Consider the following 19,691-nt stretch of genomic DNA (forward strand, 5'->3'; position numbering starts at 1 on the left):
TTTAAAATTTAGTGTAATCCATATCGACTTAGAGTTTCTTTAATGATAAAACAAGACATAACAAAATAAATAATAATATATATAATTTGTTAAATAAGACGAATAATCTAACGTTAAGTTAAAATTTAACGATAACATTATAGTAACACATTGACAGTTATAAATAAAAATATATATTAATAAATGATATGAGGAATATATATTGCAACTTCTTTTTTCTATCTCCCCACAGACACTAGACCCACATTTCATACACACAGATGGGCCCATTTGTCATTCACTTAGAGTGTCAAAATAGCGAAGCCTCTATATTTGCAGTCTCAATATTGCAATTTTCTCCAACGTTGGGTGGGAGATTGCAGCAGTGGCCCATGCTACGCAGCCTACTGCCTGGTTCTCGTGCTGCCAAACAACCAAAAACACCGGTGGGAAGAAACGGAATCGGATGTGGATTATAAATCGCATGCTCTTTGAATACGGCCATACGGGTTGAATTTGACTACATGTGACGGACGAAAATTTGACAAAACCATCTTAAATTTTTATAATAATAATAGAGATAAACTCAGGCACTCTATTACATCTCTGATGCCTGGTCTTCTAGACACTGATAACTTGCACCGTGCATTGCTAAAGAAATCTTAAAAACTACTACTACTAGCTCTTTTGACAACTAATCCTACTCTATCATCTTCTAGGCCGGATCGGACTAAGAGTAAAACTTGTATTTGCTAGCGTCAAGGATGATCTGCCGTAATCCTCCGATGGGTGAAACCAGCATGAGCAGCATTCCGATGATGATGAAACACTGGCCAAATTGAACGGTAAGAAGTAAGAACAACATGATTAAAAGAATCGATTTGATTGTTTATTTTCAGGAGCGTAATGAAAACTGAAACTTACCCAATTCATTAACCATGAGAGGCTGTACTTGGCGGGTTTGCGCATTATGAGCCATATGATGCAGGGGATCTAATTAAATAACATGAACAAATAATAATAAGCAAACAAATTAACCAAGAACATAAAAATTAATTAATGGAGATTAATGGTGATCGGATATATAAATAAATCTTACGAAGTAAGTTGTTGGCGCGAATCCGAAACCTCCGAAGAAGCCGAGGAGGCCGTCGAAGAAGGGGAAGGTTATCCCGATGAACATGGTCAATGCTGCACAAAGTTGACAGATCAAAACACATTAAATTGTTTTGATCGCTCCAGAGAGTGTAAATTAAATTGTTTTGATCGCTCCAGAGAGTGTAAAAGCTATCTAAACGGTTATGAAAAATTCTTGAAAATTTTGATACACTCATACAACATATGTACTTCCTTCAGATTAATAATACTTGTCGTTTAGACAAAGGCACGATCTTAAAAAAACAATTTTAATTATTATTTTTATTATAATATGTATATAAATCTTAATAAATGATTTTATTGAAGTATTTTTTAAAACTAATCTATACATATACATGTAGTCACCATATTTCAAAGACAAATATTTTATAAATTATTTATAACTAGAGATTTTAATGTTTGACCTCACTTTTGTCCAAAACGATAAGTATTATTAGCCCGAAGAGAGTATACCATCTTATAAAATCTTAGATCCAAAAGGTGAAGTCTTACCGACGTAGGCGGAGCGGGCGGTGACGCGGAGCGGCAGGCCGGGGCGGAGGTGGAGCTTCTTGGCGAGCACCGTCTCGATCATGTCGAACACCGGCATGGCGTACACCTGGTACGCGCCGATGACGTGCACGACCACCATCAGATTCGCCGCCGCCACCAGCCACCGCGGCTTCTCCAGCGAGATGAGCACGTTGGGCGCCACGGCGTTGCCGAACGCGTGGTAGCCGCCGAACGCCACGGTGAAGTAGCAGAGCGCCACGACGGCGTAGGCGACGACGACGCCCCGCCACATGGGCCTCTTCGACGGCCGCTCCGGCGTCGACGGGATGGTGGCCTGGATCTCCAGCACCACGTTGTGCCCCGCGAACGCGAACGACACCGCGCCCAGCGCGTTGAACGCGCCGAACACCCGCCCCGCCGCCGTCGTCGCCTTGAACCCGTAGTCCACGGCGGCGGCGGCGGCCGGGTGGGCCTTGAGGACCGAGGCGAAGAACGCGATCATGGAGTAGCAGAGCGACATGGCGGCGGCGGCGGCGGAGACGGCGGAGATGGAGTTGAAGTTGGGGCACTGCGAGAGCACGAACTGCGCCGACGCGAACATCATGATGTAGAACGTGAGGCGGATGTCGGCGCAGCGGCCGTCGCAGGCGAGCTCGACGAACTTCTTCAGCGTCTGGCCGCCGGTGACCATGTAGACGATGTCGGTGCCGACCTGGACGATGAGCTGGAGCGGCACGATGAGGCAGACGCCGAGGCGCCGGCCGAACGCCGCCTGGCCGAGCTCGTGGTACCGGTCGAACCGCTTCCCGCCGCCGGGCGCCGGCTCGTGGAGCTCCACCAGCTGCCACAGCGTGTAGAGCGTGATGGCGAAGGAGGAGGCGATGGCGGCGACGCCGGTGGGCCAGCCGAGCTGGGACATGGCGAAGGGGAGGCCGAGGACGCCGGCGCCGACCATGGCGGTGACGTTGTGGAACGCGGAGTAGTACCACTTGGCGGTGCGGGACGAGGTGATGGGGAGCCAGTCGTCGAGGTTCACATTCCTCAGCCGCTCCTCCTCCCGCCGCTCCCTCGCCGTCTCCGTGCACTCCTCCATCACTTCCGTCGCCGACATCTTGGTTCTTCCTCGCCGGCGGTGGCGGCGGCGACTACCTCCGTCGGTGATCTAGGTAGGGAGGAGGAGGAGATGAAGGGCTAACGCAAAATATATATAGCGGCGAGGGGAGCGCGTGGTCTCGGGAAATTATCTGTAAAAACCGTGTCTAAAATACGATCTTATCCGTAAAAGAGATGAAACCCATCCCTAACCGATTGTTAACTAGAAAAATATTTTAACCGCGTTAAAAGAGTTCTGGGTCGGCAGTTTAATTAGTTGAATGTTAATGAGAGTTGTGCATGTTTATATCCATTCAAAATACACGGGTGCTCGTATTTACGGCTAATTATTCTTTCAGTGGTAGGCGACGTACCCGTCGACAGCGAGGCGCCTGTGGTGACTTCATCAATCTCAAAATATGCCGGCCCAGTCTTCCGGAGGTGCTCATAGGGGTAGGGTGTGCGTGTGTGCGTTCATAGGGGTGGTGTGCGTACGTTGTGAGCGCCTGCGTTTGTACTGTGTTTTAAAAAAAAAACATTTTTATCCGTAAGGGCAAGCTTTGATGGGTGGTTTTCGGGCCGAAATAGGCCCGCAAATTCATTTCCGTCGCGCAAAAATGGCTGCTTGGGTGATTTTTGTTTTTAGTATTAAAATTCCAGCTATTAGGCCCAATACACCCGGAAGATTAAAAGGCCTCGGAAGGCAACATAAAAATAAGGAATAAGTTCATCTGTGGTCCCTTGACTTGTCAACGAATCCGATTTTCGTTCTTCAACCAGAAACCAGATACAACGAGTCTCTCAATTATTAAAACCGGTGCAGACTAGGTCCCTCAGCGGTTTAGATAGCAGTTTTAGCTGACGTGACGCCTACGTGGCTAATTTGACTCGGTCTTCATCTGACGTGGCGCTTACGTATCAATTCGATCTAGAAAATAATAAAACCTGTGGGACCCACTTGCCAGTTTCGCCACAAAATAATAAAAAATGGTGGGCCCCACATGTCATCCTCAATCCCCTACGGTTGTTGCTGCTCTTCTTCCTCCTCCGTTCTTCGCGGCGCGGCTACTGATGGAGCGGGGTGCGGCGTGAATGCCGTCGCGACGACGCTGTGGTGGCGGACTCGCAGGAGGACACCTCCTAGCTAGTAGCGGAGGCGGAGGCGGGCGTGATGGGTGATGGGGAGGAGCGGTGCGCGGCGGGTTACGGGCTATGGGAGAGGAAGCGGGCGGCGGCGAGGTCGCAGGGGGTTCTCGCCGAGGTTCATGTTCGAAGCGGGCGACTAGATGCTCATGGAGCTCTTCCTCCTGCCATACCTACGCGACGGTGAGCTCCCGGTCCCCGACCTCATCTTCGAGATGCTCCTCGACCGCCATGGCTAGGCGACAAGGACAAGGCCTACTTTATCGGCTTGATGGATGGCGAGGTGCCCGACAAGTGCGCTCCGTCGGCCTTGGAGAGGTGAAACACGGCGGTGAGAGAGCCCGTCGCCGCGGCAAAGAGAAGGAGCAGGACGATGACGAGGGGGAAGAGGGTACAGATGCCACGAGGATGGAGGTGGAGTTGGCAGCGAAAGTATTTGGGCGAGCACCTGGATGGGGTTGACGATGCCGCCGAGCACAATGCGTGTGATCTGGGGGAAGAAAGTATAAGATGACGAGTAGGAGTGGGTTGGGTAGGCGGTCGAAGTGGTCGTCGCCAAGGCCGGCAGCGGAGGAGGAGAGCCAACCTTGGTCTTCGTCGGCGTCACACTACTAGTGGCGGGACCCTGCCGGATCTTCGCCCATCGCGGGTGAGGCGGACCAGATCTGGAGGAGGAAAGACGTGGCATCAGCGGCAAGGTGGCAGTCACATAGGTAGAGACACGCGGACACCACCAGCGAGGATGGGGCTCCTGTCCTCCCAAGCGCCGGCAACCCCGCCGGCCTACCCGCCTCGTCCTCTATGCGCGCTCGCCGATGTGGGGAGAGCATAGAGCGCTGGTGAGAAGATAGAGGTTGGGAGTTGGGAGGATAAGGTAGAGGAAGTGGGACCACTGACTTGTGGGTCCCACTATTTTTGTTTGACTGACATATAGGCCCCACCATTTTTTATTAATTTATGTGTGAGACTGACATGTGGGTCCCACGAAGTTTATTATTTTTCTGGATCGAATTGCCACGTAAGCGCCACATCAGATGAAGACCAAGTCAAATTTGCCACGTAGGCACCACGTCAGCCGAAACCACTGTCAAAACCGCCGAGGGACCTCATCTGCACTGGTTTCAACTGGTTTCCCAGTTGAGGGACTTGTTGTATCAGGTTTTCCGGTTGAAGGATGAAAATTGGATTTGTTGACAAGTTAAGGAACCTCAGATGAACTTATTCCTAATAACAATGATATAGTGATATGACTGGAATTTTATTTACAAATAATTTGGTCTTCATATCTAAGAAATAATTACATATCTATACTATCTATAAAGTTACAACCCACTAACTCTAAAGCTTAACATTCAACCATGCCACATCATCACCCACTAGCAATAATACATATTTAACTTCATGCAAGCATGCAACATCATCTATAATTTATTTAATTATACAAATCAATATGCAAGCATATCCAATCATCACCTCTCACATCATTTCCATGATATTTTAACTAGTCTATCTATCATTTTTATAATATTTAACACATACTTATCAACATGTTCCACATTAAAGTACGAGTATCATTTGTTTGTTTCATGATAAGTACTGATAAATTCTGACGTTTCATTTTTTTTCTTTTTTACTCCTAGCTTGATTGTCGAAAAAATATATTAAAAATTGCTTAGTAATTACCGTAGCAAAGCGCGGGGAATCACCTAGTATGAGAGATGTAACCTCACCAGGAGGTGTCTCTATCTAGACAACCCACCTTTATCCCTGTTGGTATTTCTTACGATCACAGATAAAATCCGCAAGCGCACGGATATACCGATGTAGTCCTTTCCCTACGGAGTATTCCAAGGGTATCAAATCCAGGAAAACGTGTGTGATTAGCTCTTCCTCCGGTTCATCCAAGGATACCAAGCGAAGATAGGCAAAGGATACGGAGGATTTTCTACTGAGAAACATAGGGAAAGCTTAATTTTAATCCTAACGCAATACTTCAGGCATTGGCAACCCACTGTTCCCAGATGTCGCTCTAGTATGTACCCGGATAGAGAGGACTTAAGTGTTCTTGAGGGCTATCACCACCTCTACACCCACCTCAAACGTACTGTGGGATACACAACAATTACTGGATAATAATTACCTAAACACCACATCTAAACAATTATTATCTACTTTAGTGTTTATAAAACACAAAAGAAATCACTATATTTTAGTTGATTATAGTGAACAATAATCCCGTATGCTGATTAGGAACTAACCAAGAGGTGATTCTCACAAGATAAATCTATATTACTCAGGAAGATAATGCTATTAATATCAGAGTAATAAACAGAACAAAATAAATAGGAGAGGATTACCGACAGCTCCGGAATTTCTCCGACGTCTTCTACTATACGCTCTTCCTAATTGTAGTATACAAATAGTACAATAGAGCCTCTTATAATTCAACTCAAGCTTGGGAGTGTGTCTTGAAAGTGAAGAAGTGAAGTCTATTTATAGGACAGTTAATGACGGTTGTGGAAGGGGAAATACCTGAAGTGCCCTCCAACCGCCATCAAGGAGTGATCAGGAGCGTCCATGCCAAACCCCACATCCAACGGTGGAGGTATTAGTTCGGCCGAATCCTGGCTGGGCCCTCCTAGTCTGGCCTTAGCCCATCTCTCCCTCTGAGCTTGCTCTATCTATTTCTGTGAATTTTGAGCTGATTCTCTGCTATTTTGATAAAGTTCAAAGCCCATCCTTGTATGGATATACTCCTTCCTCACCTTTAGTCTGATTTTCCTCCCAACCTCGGTGTTTATGTCCTGCATCGAAAAAACACCAACACTCGTGGAATATGTTAGAAATAATCCCTATCACTATGTCGGATGTTCTATTATTTGAGTATTATGCAGGTTTTGGCGGTATATATTTGGCACTTAACAGCCGCCAACAATCCCACATCCAAACAAGGGATAGAATCATTCCGACCCATTGTATCCCTCAAACTAAACAAAAAATAGGGTTCGCTCCATCCCTCCAACCAAACAGAGACTAGGTTCATCCCATCCCAGAAAAAGAGGAATGAACCTAACCCATCCCACCTCATCCCCAAACCAAACACATGGAAAAAAGAACGATGTGCCTCGTCTCTCTCCGTATCGCCTGAGTGCGAGCGCAGGGCTACAACGCCATCATGGCGCTATGTCCTCCGAGTTGAGCAGTATCCCGATTCTCACCCCCGTCGCCCCGTTATAAAATTATACGCACACGTTTTTTATGATTCGATATTTCTAAATGCTCTGAGGTAAAGTGATACGTTGATATCCATGCACCCGTGAAGTTATATGTGATCATAAAATCTAGGAAAAGGTACGAATTACCCCCCTGAACTATCACGGTCAACCGAATTACCCCCCTAACCACAAAACCGGACATTGTTCATCCTGAACTTTCAATACCGGACAAATTACCCCCCTCGATCCAATTCAGAGCGGTTTTATCCTACGTGGCGTACATGTGGCAATCTAGTCAGCATTTTCTAATTTTTAAAAAATGTGGGACCTACGTGTCATACCTCCACTTCCCCTCTTCCCCTCTCTCTCTCTTCACTCTCTCTCTCTCTCATGGGGCGATGCAGGGGCAGGAAGTGGGTAGCGGCGCGAGCGGGAGCGGTGGGCGCGGCTGGTGGCGAGCGACAGCCGGCACGACTAGCGGCGAGCGGTGGCAGGCTCGGCTGCTGGTGAGTGGCGGTATGCGGGAGCGGACGGGCGGCAGGGGTGCGCGGGGGCGCATGGGCGGCGGGTGTGCGCGGGGGCGGACGAGCGGTGGGCGGTGGTGGCGGAGGTGAGGACGATGGAGACGGCGGCAGCGGCGTTGCTAGAGACCAGGGTGGGGAGGTTTCGTGGGCCGAGCATGGCGGCGCTGCTGGCGGAGATGTGGGAGCCACTGGCGATGACTCCGACTCTGACGGCACCGACGGTGAGGAGGAGGAGGAGGGATCCGAGGCGAGCTCCTCTGGTGAGGAGGAGAAGGGGCGGCGGCGGGAGAGGAGGATTGGGTACTACGAGGGCGCTACCGACGACGACGACGGCTGCTTCCCGTGGAGCGGCGCCGTGGTGTGGACGTGGCAGGATCTCCGCCGCCGCATCTCTGGCGGTGTTAGGCTGCTCACGCCGGGGACATCCTCCGCCGCAGCCGGCCGTGGAGGTGCCGGTGGTACTCAGCTGGAGCCGTGACCCCCCCACTCCCACGCCGACGAGCACGCCACCCACCGCCGTCGCGACCTCCCCCAAGTGAGATGTCACGGCACCACCCCGTGAGACCACCGTCCGCCCCCACGCGCCGTCCGCCCGTCAGCCGCAGCCCTCCACCAGCCGCGCCCGCCGCTGCCGCTCGTGCCGCACCCGTGAGAGAGAGAGGAAGAGTATGATAGGTGGGTCCCACATTTTTTTTATAAATAGAATGCTAACTGGACTGCCACACGTGCGCCATGTAGACCAAAACCACCACGTCCGGTTTGCATAGTTAGGGTGAAGAATGTCCGGTTTTATGGTTCAGGAGATAATTCATACTTTTTCCTAAAATCTATTTACCAACATCTAAAATGTTTGTTTTGGACTTTCAGAATACGAGCTTGAATTGGCTATGCTACTCTGCCAGGGGGCTATGGAGAATAAAATGCTGGAACAATGCACTCAAAAGCTTAAATATTTTTGGTGAAAATAGAGCCATCAGGGCTGTTCTGCCTCAACTATCAGAATAAAGATAACAGAACTGAAATAAAACTCATGTAAAGAATGAGCTAATAATCTCTATAAGTGAATGGTGAATGCCAAAACACTACCTGATCAGCAAAAAAAACATATATACCATCAGATGGAGGAAAAAAAGCAAGGAGGAAGCCGTAGGATCAGATCGGTAAAAGGACAGCAAAACTGTTTTTTTTTTTCCTTTTTGGGTCTTCTGCAGTTGTACATCCAGCTCCTCCCTCGTACCGTCATACGTGGGAGAGAGACAGAGCAAATGAAAAGAAAAATAGAAAGAAGAAAAACTGCAACTCTAGGGCTGTCATTGATTTGAATCTGCATATATTTCAATATACGAAAACAGTGGAAAGAATAAAAGCAATATCTGAAAACAGCTTATATTATATAGTTATGGGTATGATACGTAGTTTAAAACAAATGTAAACCAACAATATTTGGGAATAGAGGAGTAGTAAAATTATGAAATTCTGTTCTTAGGGTAATTTCACAAGCTTAGCATAATTACTGTAAATTATTTATTTCCATGATAATATTTATTTATTATAGATCATGTAAATCTATGTGTTGAGGGCTGCTATACGTACGATACTCGTATGACTAACGTTTCCCAGCGAAAGCCCATAGCGTTTTTCAACTGTTTTCTAGCGATGCAACACACGACGTTCAAGTCATATGCATAGTATTTTCCATTTGTTTTGTACTTCGGTTTCCTGCCAAATAGGTAATCTGAACACCTATATATCCAAGTATGTGCATAAAATAATTTGCTAAAATAGAGAATGGATAGAATATAATATATAGGAAGATAAAAGGTCATGCAACAATGTAGATGATGATTGGTGATTTGGTGGTAAAGCGGTGGCTCAAGTACAAGCGAAAAAGACGGTTAGGGTTGAGCGAATAGGGGGAGGGAAACTCTGACAAATAAGATGAGCACAAACCCTAGCCATATCTATTGCACTAGCTGAAATCTTTATTTACATACGAACTACTTTCAGAAAATACAATTGAACCTCAACGTATGTTTATAAAAAAAATAACATGTAAACACATTCGGTATAGAAGGAGGTTAAATTCACGCAAATGCACGACGACAATATACGGTAGTTTATTATAATGGAGCTTCAGTTTTTTAAGCAGGTACTTATAACTGCTTGTTGATGATTAATGACATTATAAAGTTCATTTATTATCTCTGTCATAGTGAGTCTTGTGATGAGAAAAATTGAAGAGTTGCAACCCGACTAGTGAGGCTTGAAGAAATGCTAGTTTCCATTTTTGATTTTTTGCACATATTATTAGCCACATAAAAAGACAAATTCATCAATTTTGCTGTTGCCCCGGTATTACAAGGATTGAACGAATTTGATTGATCCATATCCTCTTCCACTACTAGGAAAAACATTATCGCAAGCGGCCGAAAACGGTCTTCACAGGCGAGGCGGCCATCCAACTGTAAGCAAACGACTGTGAAGATCGCCTATCTTCGCAGGCGGGGCGGCCGTCCATCTGCGAAGATAGTTTTCGCAGGCGGACGTTGGCTAGTCCGGTCCGCCTGCGAAAATAGGAAGTGGCCGCCTGCAAAAAAAAAAACATCCGCCTGCGAAGATAGGTAGAAAATTTTAAAATTTAATAATAATTTGCCCGTAAATTATTTTTAAATTATTTAATAGAAGTTCTTGCAGGTAGATTATTATGTACATATATTGGAAGATTATCAAGCACTAGCAAAATGCCCGTGCGTTGCACCGGGTAATGAAGAAAATAAGTGGAATTGAGCTGATGGCATATCTGTGCATCTCGTGCACATCTCAGGAACAATTATCCTATCCTATGTGTGAAATGAGTCAAAGTCCCACGACAGCTCCACCGCTAGTGTCTCTTGTCGCTAGTGTGTCTAATATGTCGTCTCGTGGAAAATTTTATTTTTTTTACAATCCATAATTTTTATCACAAATAAATATTAACGTGCAAGTAAGCGGCCATGACGACTCTCTTATTTTGAAAGTGCAAGAAGGCTAGTCCAATGTACTGTGCGACAGTGTTAACAGTAAAATTTGGTAATCGGCAAAGATGTCATCGGCTTAGAATCATTATCGGCTGCAGCATCTTGGAATCAGCCGATGGGAGTTATCAAGTCGGCAATAGTCGGGTTCCTGCTATATTCGGTTAAGGAAATCAATCTACTAAAGGAAGCTTATCCCTAAGTGACCGAGTTTAAAAAGGATGCGGCATGGCAGTTTATCTATTAATTAGGAATAGTTTGTTAGTTTCCTTTTATCTTTAGGTTAGTTTCTTTCTTGTCCGACAAGGACTTGTATCAACCCATGGGTATAAATATGTACACCCGGGGTCTATGTAATCTATCTTCACGATCAATACAATTCGGCGCATCGCCACCTTTTACCTTTTCTACTTTATTTTATCATCCGGCGGGACTTGGCACTTGACACGGGGCTGCATCGGTGTTCAATCTCCAGCGAAGGGGTAAGTCCAATGCTCCGCTGGCCCAGGCAATTGTATCGTTTACGTCGGCGTCGTTCAAGGCTGCATCAGTACATTCGACCTCTTGGATTGCTCTAGTTTGGATGATATACTTGCCTACCTATTTATCATTTGTCTCTATTAATCTAGTCTTAGCATATCAATTTAGCTCTATCGGCTACTTCTCGTTTTAGGGTTTCTGCTGGTATCGGCTAAATCGCGTTGCTAGATTAGACTAGCTTAGACATCTACCACCCTGAAAACTCAGTCAACGGCTTGATTGTCTAGATATTATATTTCTTTTCATACTTAGTGCTGCATCAGTTAAGTTTGATCTACTAAGTCGTGCTTAGAACCATAATCTCTAGCCTGCTTCTTGATTGCCAATAAGGGTTTCATCGGGGTTTCAGCCGGTGATTTATCTGGACGTTGCATCGGCTCATAAGGATTGCATATACATATAAGTTGGATTTAGCCGATGACAACAAAGGCTTCACTGTTTAATCTAATCTTGTGGATTTCATGACATCGGACCTCCTGCCGATGTGTGCTTTCACCTTCGGATCGATGCTTATTTATCATATCATTATTTGCTGATTGGTTTATACTGGATTATATTGTTATTTTATTACATCGTCGTCAGCCGATTGCCTTTATATCATTATCTACATTGGACATATAACCGATTGCTTAAACCCTATCGCTATCGGCTGGTATCGGCATCGGCTATTATCGGCATCGGCTGGAACTACTCCATTGGCTTGTCAGCCGATCGGCTGTTTTGATCTACTATTTGTATATCTTGTCAGTTGCAGGATCAAACTGACTGGCACACTCACATCTCACCAATCTTTGGACCTGCACTGGAGTTAAGCAGATCTCCCAGGCCGGTGTGTTCGATTTTTTCGTCAACAGACAGTAATCAATTTCTCCTTGTGCAAGCCCTTCTTGTATTCAGCTATCTCTTTTGGAGTCTTGCCCTTCAGCTGGTCTGACCCTGGTGCTAGCCTCACGGTATGCTGTGTTTGACAGATCCGAGTTGGAGAAGCCGATAGGTTCTTTTTTCTTCTTAGTATCCATGTATTGCATCCTACAAAAGAAGTTTGTTAGTAACAATCACATGGATTTGTATTGTACATACTTTTCATATAATTAATTAAAACTCATCTACTCACATGCACCAAACACCAACATAGTTGACGTCCATCTTATCCTGATGATATATGGCGTGGAGATCTGAGAAATCTAGCCATACGTAACCTTCGGCGCTGAAACAATCTGCCGGTGATCGAGCAGTTATATGGCCGAAGCCTTTTTTGCTAGCATGCATGTAGAAGGTATGTAACCTTCTCATCTCCCATGGTCCTTTGTTTAGTGCCCAATCCGGCAAGAGTGCTTTCCCATGTTCGTACTTTTCCGGGCAATCATCAGTTACCAAGTATGTTGGCCCGGCTAGTTCAGCGGCCTTCTGGGGGTCATCATCTCTGAGTTTGGCACGTTCCTTACACCCTCTGAAAACGGTTACCAATAACTAGTAGCAGGTTTAAATGGATCATAAGTAGAATTATTTATCCTTGGTCTGTGTGCGAAGATGAAATATGACTATCAAAAGTAGATGGAGGGAGTACTACGATTCATTAATATTTTACATTTCTCGATGCCCATATAGCCAATCTTGTGTGGAAGAATGGAGAGTCACGCATTAAATCCGAGAAAGTCATTAAGATGATAAGTTGTTGGATTGAAATATGCCTATCAAAAATTGATTATCAAAAGTAGATGGAGGGAGTAGTTTGTTACTTCCTTCGTATTATAGCAACCTAATTTTTCTTTATCTCTCTGCCATATAAACATATGCTTTGTCACTTTCTTCATCTCATAATATAACAATCTACTCCCTCTGTCCCATAATATAAGAGATTTTGAGTTTTTGCTTATAATATAACAATCTACTCCCTCTGTCCCATAATATAAGGGATTTTGAGTTTTTGCTTACAATGACCACTTGTCTTATTCAAAAATTTTTGAAATTATTATTTATGTTAATTGTGACTTACTTTATTATCTACAATACTTTAAGTACAACTTTTCGTTTTTTATATTTGCAAAAAAATTTTGAATAAGACGAGTGGTCAAACGTTACAAACAAAAACTCAAAATCCCTTATATTGTGGGACAGAGGGAGTAGTATAGAATAAGGGCCTGTTTAGATCCCCGGTAAAATTTTTCACCCTGTCACATCGAGTTTTTAACACATGCATGAAGTATTAAATATAAACGAAAAAATAACTAATTACACAAATTGCGTGTAAATTGTGAGACAAATCTTTTAAAGCTAATTGCTCCATGATTTGACAATGTGGTGCTACAGTAAATATTTGCTAATGATGGATTAATTAGGCTTAATAAATTCGTCTCGTAGTTTACAGCCAGAATATGTAATTTGTTTTATTATTAGTCTACGTTTAATACTTCAAATGTGTATCCGTATAAGTTTTGGCGTATCACATCGGATATACGGACACACATTACACATTTGAAGTATTAAACGTAGACTAATACAAAACAAATTACATAATCCGCATGTAAACTGTGAGACAAATTTATTAATCCGTCATTAGTAAATATTTACTGTAGCACCACATTGTTAGATCATAACATAATTAGGTTTAAAAGATTCGTCTCGTAACTTATACGCAAACTGTATAATTATTTTTGGGAGTTATATATATTTTTAAAAATATTTACGTGTGTTCAAACGTTGGATTCGATGTGACGGGAAAAAAAATTACCGGTTCGTTTCCTTTGTTTATATAGCCTATAGTGGCAACGCATGCTGACGTTACGGTGTACCGCCGTCGAAAACCACCCTCGCTATCTCTCCGCGTTGTCAGACGCACGCCTCCCACCCCACCCCAACCCAACCCAACCCAACAAACGCCGTGACAAACCGATTCCACGCACAGCACAGGTGGGAGAGGACGACACCCCGTCCCCCCCGTGTCCAGCCACCACCACCGCGTCGTCGTCGTCGACCCAGCCATCCATCCCACCCACACGTCACCACCCGCGCATCTTCCCCCCGTGCTGCGGCGGCGGCGGCGGCCGGCGGCCATGGACATGGACAGCGTGGAGTGCCTCTCCCTCCCGGACTCGTCCATGGACGTGGACGACGTCGACGGCGGCGGCGCGGTGCACCACCACCACCACCACCACCACGCCCTCCCGCCCCACCTCCCCGCGGGGGTCGCCGTCGGGGTCGGCCCCGGGGGGCGCGCGTTCCCCAAGGTGAATGTCGCTGGGGTTGGTGGTGGCGGCGCCGCCGGGGCCGCCGCGGCGGGGGGAGCGGTGGCCGGAGGTGGGGCCCCCGGCGGCGGGCCTCCCGCCACCAGCGTGCACGAGCTGCTCGAGTGCCCCGTCTGCACCAACTCCATGTTCCCGCCCATCCACCAGGTGGGTTTGCGCCCCTCTCTCTCTCCCCGCGCCTTCGATTTGGGGGGACGTTCTGTTCTGTAGCGCGCCTGGATTTGAATTGAAATGGACTTGCGCTTGATTCAGTTGGGTGCGGATTTGTGGGTTTCGATTCGCAAACGCGGGATCTTTGCGGTAGCTTGCTGTCGTTTCGAGTTAATTGGCGTGTTGTTCGCCAATTTGATGCAGTTCGAATTGGGGAAATTATCCCCTCTATATGATTGGGTTGTGCGATTTGGGTAATCTTAGGCTGGGGATTTGAATTAGGCCCATTCGGTTTCGTCGACTCTATTTTCCTCAGCGATTTGGGGGCTTTTTTTGTGAGACATCCTTGCTGATGTGGTTTGTTTGAGAAATATTTTAAATGAAACGTAATTTCCGTTTTGGATCTGAATTCGTGCGCGCTAATGTCCATCGTATTCCTTGTGTGCTGGTTAATTTGGACCCTTTTGTCGATAATTTATTGCATTTGTTGTTTACCCAAGCTCCAAATGCCTTGGAATACTGGGAAAGAATTGTCCCTTTGCATACTTGTTAGCTTATTGATGTCAATGTTCTGTCTTGTTGTTAGTAATAGTTGATTCTTCTAATTATTGGGACCTCGTTGAGATGCTCCCTTCACAAATGGGTGATTAACCAGTCTTGCTGCAAATTTAATGCCACAAAATTCTTCCATTTGATGCCTCGATACCTTAGTTAGTGATAGTGTAGACTGCATTAACAAGGGAGAACATTCATCTTGATGGAGGTGAGCTGGATTTCTAAAGATAACTACACAAGATTGTGGTCTGTTAGAAGTTAGACAACTATCCCATGGAAGACGCTAATAATTTATTTTACCTGATTAATTGTTATTATGGTTAGTCTGGCACTCATTTTATCAGACTTGATAGGTTGGTTGTTCTGCTAGCTTCTTTAGGATGAACTTGTCAATGTAATTGATTAGTAACTATATTCTTTTTCCCCTAGTTTGTCCTAGTGGGTGTAGCACTGATAGTAACGCAAGGGAGTGAAGTCGCATAGCTAATTTCCATTGTAATTTGGATACAGTGCACTGGGTTCATCTCCCTCAATGGCTAAGTTTTATGAAACAAGTTGGTTTAGGGTTCCTCAATCTATCATGTCTTTTCTATATGGTCCATTTGATCTGAGCTCTTCTTGCTGATGTGGATGGAGCATATCAATCAGCCATAGCGGTCACTGCATCTTCACTGGCCTTCTCCCTTGAGCCTGGCCTTCTTCCTTCAGTCCTTGCTGGCTCTGGCCTCCCGATTCATTTCTATTTATTTCTCTGTAGCCAATGAATGTTTTGGAGGGCTCTAATTGAAGCATAATCTTGTGTATCATGGACATGGTGAGGTATGGTCCAAGGATTGAGGATATGGGGCAATGGGATACTGTAGGATTCCTCTTAGGCTGTTAATTCTTTGCTTGATTTGAAAACACTGCATGGCTTGATCTGCAAATACTAAACGTCCTATAAAATTGTAGTGGTTATGATATTGTGTCAACAACTAAAGAATGAGAAGCCAACAAATTTACATAGGGTGTGTTTAGTTCACACCAAAATTGGAAGTTTGGTTGAAATTGGAACGATGTGATGGAAAAGTTGGAAGTTTATGTGTGTAAGAAAGTTTTGATGTGATGGAAAAGTTGGAAGTTTGAAGAAAAAGTTTGGAACTAAACAAGGCCATAATGCCTACTAGTGATCTTTATCTTCTGCTGCCGCATGGGAATCTTACTGAGTTGCTGTGACTGCTGCTTTGCTAAACGCACCCTCTCTTTGTCCTCGAGCTAAACAAGGCCATAATGCCTACTAGTGATCTTTATCTTCTGCTGCCGCATGGGAATCTTACTGAGTTGCTGTGACTGCTGCTTTGCTAAACGCACCCTCTCTTTGTCCTCGAGCTATGACTAAGGTGGCTGCCATGGAAGCATGGCACCATGCACTAAACCTGTACTGTTGTTGGAAGAGGAAAAACAAAGTTTCAAGGAATGATGGCAGTTCAAGGGAACACCTCTAAGTGTCTAGACATTAAGAACTCTAAATTGACACAGCGAAGCAACTGCACCCTTGCTACCATAGCGTGGTTGTGGCAGAGCTGTGATGATGGCATGATACCCTAGAAGGTACCAATCATCTTCTACAGTGAGGCAGGTGATAATGGATGACAGTGAGGCAAATACTAAGGAAGCTCTGCCGGTTGTTACAGCCTCAGCATTGTTATGACGCCCTGACATGATGCTGCATGGAGAACTGTCAAAATTGGCCAGTTAGTGGAGCATTTTTTTGCTCCATCTCATGATTCAAGACGCCACTGATCTCAAGATTCAATCTTCTTTTCAGGAGGTACTCCAAATTGGCCAATCCTTGTGTCATGAGAACTACTAGCAAGGTAGGATGCTTGCTATTTGTCAGTTGGTACGGATCTCTCCCCACATGATGGCCTACAACTAAAACTCTATAAGGCTCTGATTCATGGGTGGAGAAGAGTAGAGTAGATAACTCCTGTGTATTCAATGCCACAAATTTTTCTGTAAGCACCTGTCACCTAACAAAATAGTCACCTAACAAAATAGCAATCAATAATGTACCATCTGTCTGTGCCAACAACTACACAATAAAAGCCAACAAAATAGGAAAAGAATCCCTAAAGCACTAATAAGTAATAATCTTTATCTTATCTTCCGTTACTGCGTGGAGTTCTTTCATGTGATTGCTGTGCACCCTTTCTTGGTCCTTGTCGTAGGGCAAGCCATATCACCACCCTTACTAGTTTGGTACATTGTTAATCAATATTAGTATAATTTTATTTTGTTCCCCAATGATTATTGGTGACATACACTGTCTTATATACATTGCATCTGAAGTAATAGATGAGCAAGAAACTATGATTGAGGGTATGCACCTGATGTAAAAGGTACATTTCAATTTTCAATATGGGCTGTTCATTGTGAGAAAAAAACTAGCATAGCTAACCTAGTTTGGGTTGCGTGTGTTTTGATGGTGTTCTTATGTTGTTCATGCTTGGAGATGATCAGAATTAGGACTATGATCATGCAAAATTATAATGATGGACAGTACATCAACCAGCCATCTACTAAACATCTAGGGCCTATTTGGTAACCCATGCTGCTGCAGCCCTGCAGGTGCACTGCAACAGCCATAGCACTAAGGTACAGCGCTGGTATACTAGTTACCGTTGGTATAGCTGCAGCCACAGCCCCATCAAGCTATGCTGAACAGCCCTCTAGTCTGAATATCCAAATACTACATTAAGTCGAATGGTACACATCATCCAATATATGCATATACAGTTGTGTCAACTCAGCTTATTTGCCTCATTTACCTGCATATATTTACATCTGCTAGCTACAGTCTTATTAGTTCCCTCGAACCTATAAAAATGATTATATATGTATGCAACAATTTATCTGGCAAATGATCATTATTGTCTTTCCTCACAATAGATTGATATGGTAGTACTCACAGAGTCACATATTGTTCTCTTACACGGTATTGTATGATCTTTACTCTACAATAGCTGTCCTAGGCACATACCAGAGATGAATTCACCATTCTTTATGTTTAAATCCTGTTGCTGCGTACACTCCTTTCTTTTCTTTTCTTTTTCTAAATTATATGTACTTTTTATGTATCGAATTTTGGAAAACTACATTCCAAAGGACAAGTTCCAATCTATTGTGCTGCTGTCGAAGCATCTTTTACAGAAAAATCGATAACGATTATGTTGCACTAGAAATATTGGGCCTCATCTAGTATGTACTACTGGCATAGTTTTGTTACTTGGTTGTCACTAATTTTATTTTTTTACAGTGCCAAAATGGACACACTTTATGTTCAACATGCAAGGCTAGAGTCCACAACCGGTGCCCTACCTGCAGACAAGAGCTCGGTGATATTAGGTGCTTGGCACTGGAGAAAGTAGCAGAGTCACTCGAGCTTCCTTGCAAGTATTGTTCTTTAGGTTGCCCAGAAATTTTTCCATATTACAGCAAGATAAAGCATGAAGCACAGTGCAGCTTCAGGCCATATAACTGCCCTTATGCTGGTTCTGAATGTGCTGTGGCTGGTGATATTCCTTTCCTTGTTGCACATTTGAGGGACGACCACAAAGTTGATATGCACAGTGGCTGCACATTCAACCACAGATATGTCAAATCTAATCCACGCGAGGTTGAGAATGCGACCTGGATGCTAACAGTAAGTACTATAATAGCTCATAGTATTCATTTTTGGATACCTATTTACAAACACTGTTCTTATGATCTTTCCTCTCAATCAGGTGTTCCATTGTTTCGGGCAGTATTTCTGCCTGCATTTCGAGGCGTTCCAGCTTGGAATGGCACCAGTTTATATGGCCTTCCTCCGTTTCATGGGGGATGAGAATGAAGCGAGGAACTACACCTACAGCCTAGAGGTTGGTGGTAATGGCAGGAAGATGGTGTGGGAAGGCACCCCTAGGAGCATCCGCGACAGCCACCGGAAGGTGCGGGACAGCCATGACGGCCTCATCATCCAGAGGAACATGGCACTCTTCTTCTCCGGCGGTGACAGGAAGGAGCTGAAGCTGAGGGTGACCGGCCGTATCTGGAAAGAACAGACGAACCCGGATGGGGCCTGCATACCGAACCTTTGTAGCTGATGAGCAAAGCGTACGACAGATGAAACGATTTGTTGCTATTTGGCTGGCTTGTTATTTTTATCCATTGCCATGTCCTGTTTTCGATAGTCCAGTGATCGTGCCAGTGCTGTTGTATGTTAAGAAGCAAATTTTAGAGGTGTAAAACATTACTGTAAAGTAATATTGTGTATATCGAATTCAAGAAAATCCCACAAGTTGGCCAATAAACGTCTGTCATCCATCTGTTCTTATGCTGTTTACATCCTGCCTCGTATTCTTGCTTTCTTGAGGTAGAAAACAGGACAGTTTTGCAAGGAGACTGAAGTTCTGGATAATCTCTGGTGTTTATCTTGCAAGATTGGTCTAAAATAACCATGTACGTAGAATAACATTTATTGGTATGTAAGGAATTTTTGTCTTCTGGAACTCTAAAATACTCCTAGGAACAAAGCATGGCCATGTGGCCTGTATCTAAACT

General features: G+C 44.7%; 2 protein-coding genes and 1 pseudogene across 2 annotated transcripts; 2 read left to right on the plus strand and 1 right to left on the minus strand.

Annotated features, from left to right (window-relative positions):
• Positions 1 to 474: 474 nt before the first annotated feature.
• On the minus strand, positions 475 to 2,802 carry LOC127774468 (lysine histidine transporter 1-like). The gene is made up of 4 exons (XM_052300726.1): positions 1,630 to 2,802; positions 1,079 to 1,170; positions 904 to 972; positions 475 to 808 (listed from the first exon to the last, which is right to left on the minus strand). The coding sequence occupies exons 1-4, from the start codon at positions 2,738 to 2,740 to the stop codon at positions 710 to 712; spliced, it is 1,371 nt and encodes a 456-aa protein (XP_052156686.1). The 5' UTR covers positions 2,741 to 2,802; the 3' UTR covers positions 475 to 709.
• A 4,896-nt stretch (positions 2,803 to 7,698) lies between these two features.
• LOC127773474 (uncharacterized) lies at positions 7,699 to 8,081 on the plus strand (annotated as a pseudogene).
• A 5,946-nt stretch (positions 8,082 to 14,027) lies between these two features.
• LOC127773826 (E3 ubiquitin-protein ligase SINAT5-like) lies at positions 14,028 to 19,473 on the plus strand. Its single transcript, XM_052300011.1, has 3 exons — positions 14,028 to 14,549; positions 18,406 to 18,792; positions 18,875 to 19,473. The coding sequence occupies exons 1-3, from the start codon at positions 14,211 to 14,213 to the stop codon at positions 19,232 to 19,234; spliced, it is 1,086 nt and encodes a 361-aa protein (XP_052155971.1). The 5' UTR covers positions 14,028 to 14,210; the 3' UTR covers positions 19,235 to 19,473.
• Positions 19,474 to 19,691: the final 218 nt, after the last annotated feature.

Source organism: Oryza glaberrima, chromosome 5, assembly GCF_000147395.1.
Source record: "Oryza glaberrima chromosome 5, OglaRS2, whole genome shotgun sequence".
In the NCBI taxonomy this organism is placed as follows: Eukaryota; Viridiplantae; Streptophyta; class Magnoliopsida; order Poales; family Poaceae; genus Oryza; species Oryza glaberrima.

Bases quoted from the DNA above. Each gene is read 5' to 3' on its own strand.
- LOC127774468 (XM_052300726.1), bottom strand. From the start codon at position 2,740: ATGTCGGCGACGGAAGTGATGGAGGAGTGCACGGAGACGGCGAGGGAG. The intron at 1,171-1,629 runs GTAAGACTTCAC...AACTTTGTGCAG, and splicing joins CGCCCGCTCCGCCTACGTCG to CATTGACCATGTTCATCGGG. The intron at 973-1,078 runs GTAAGATTTATT...TTATTTAATTAG, and splicing joins TCGCGCCAACAACTTACTTC to ATCCCCTGCATCATATGGCT.
- LOC127773826 (XM_052300011.1), top strand. From the start codon at position 14,211: ATGGACATGGACAGCGTGGAGTGCCTCTCCCTCCCGGACTCGTCCATG. The intron at 14,550-18,405 runs GTGGGTTTGCGC...ATTTTTTTACAG, and splicing joins TGTTCCCGCCCATCCACCAG to TGCCAAAATGGACACACTTT. The intron at 18,793-18,874 runs GTAAGTACTATA...CCTCTCAATCAG, and splicing joins ATGCGACCTGGATGCTAACA to GTGTTCCATTGTTTCGGGCA.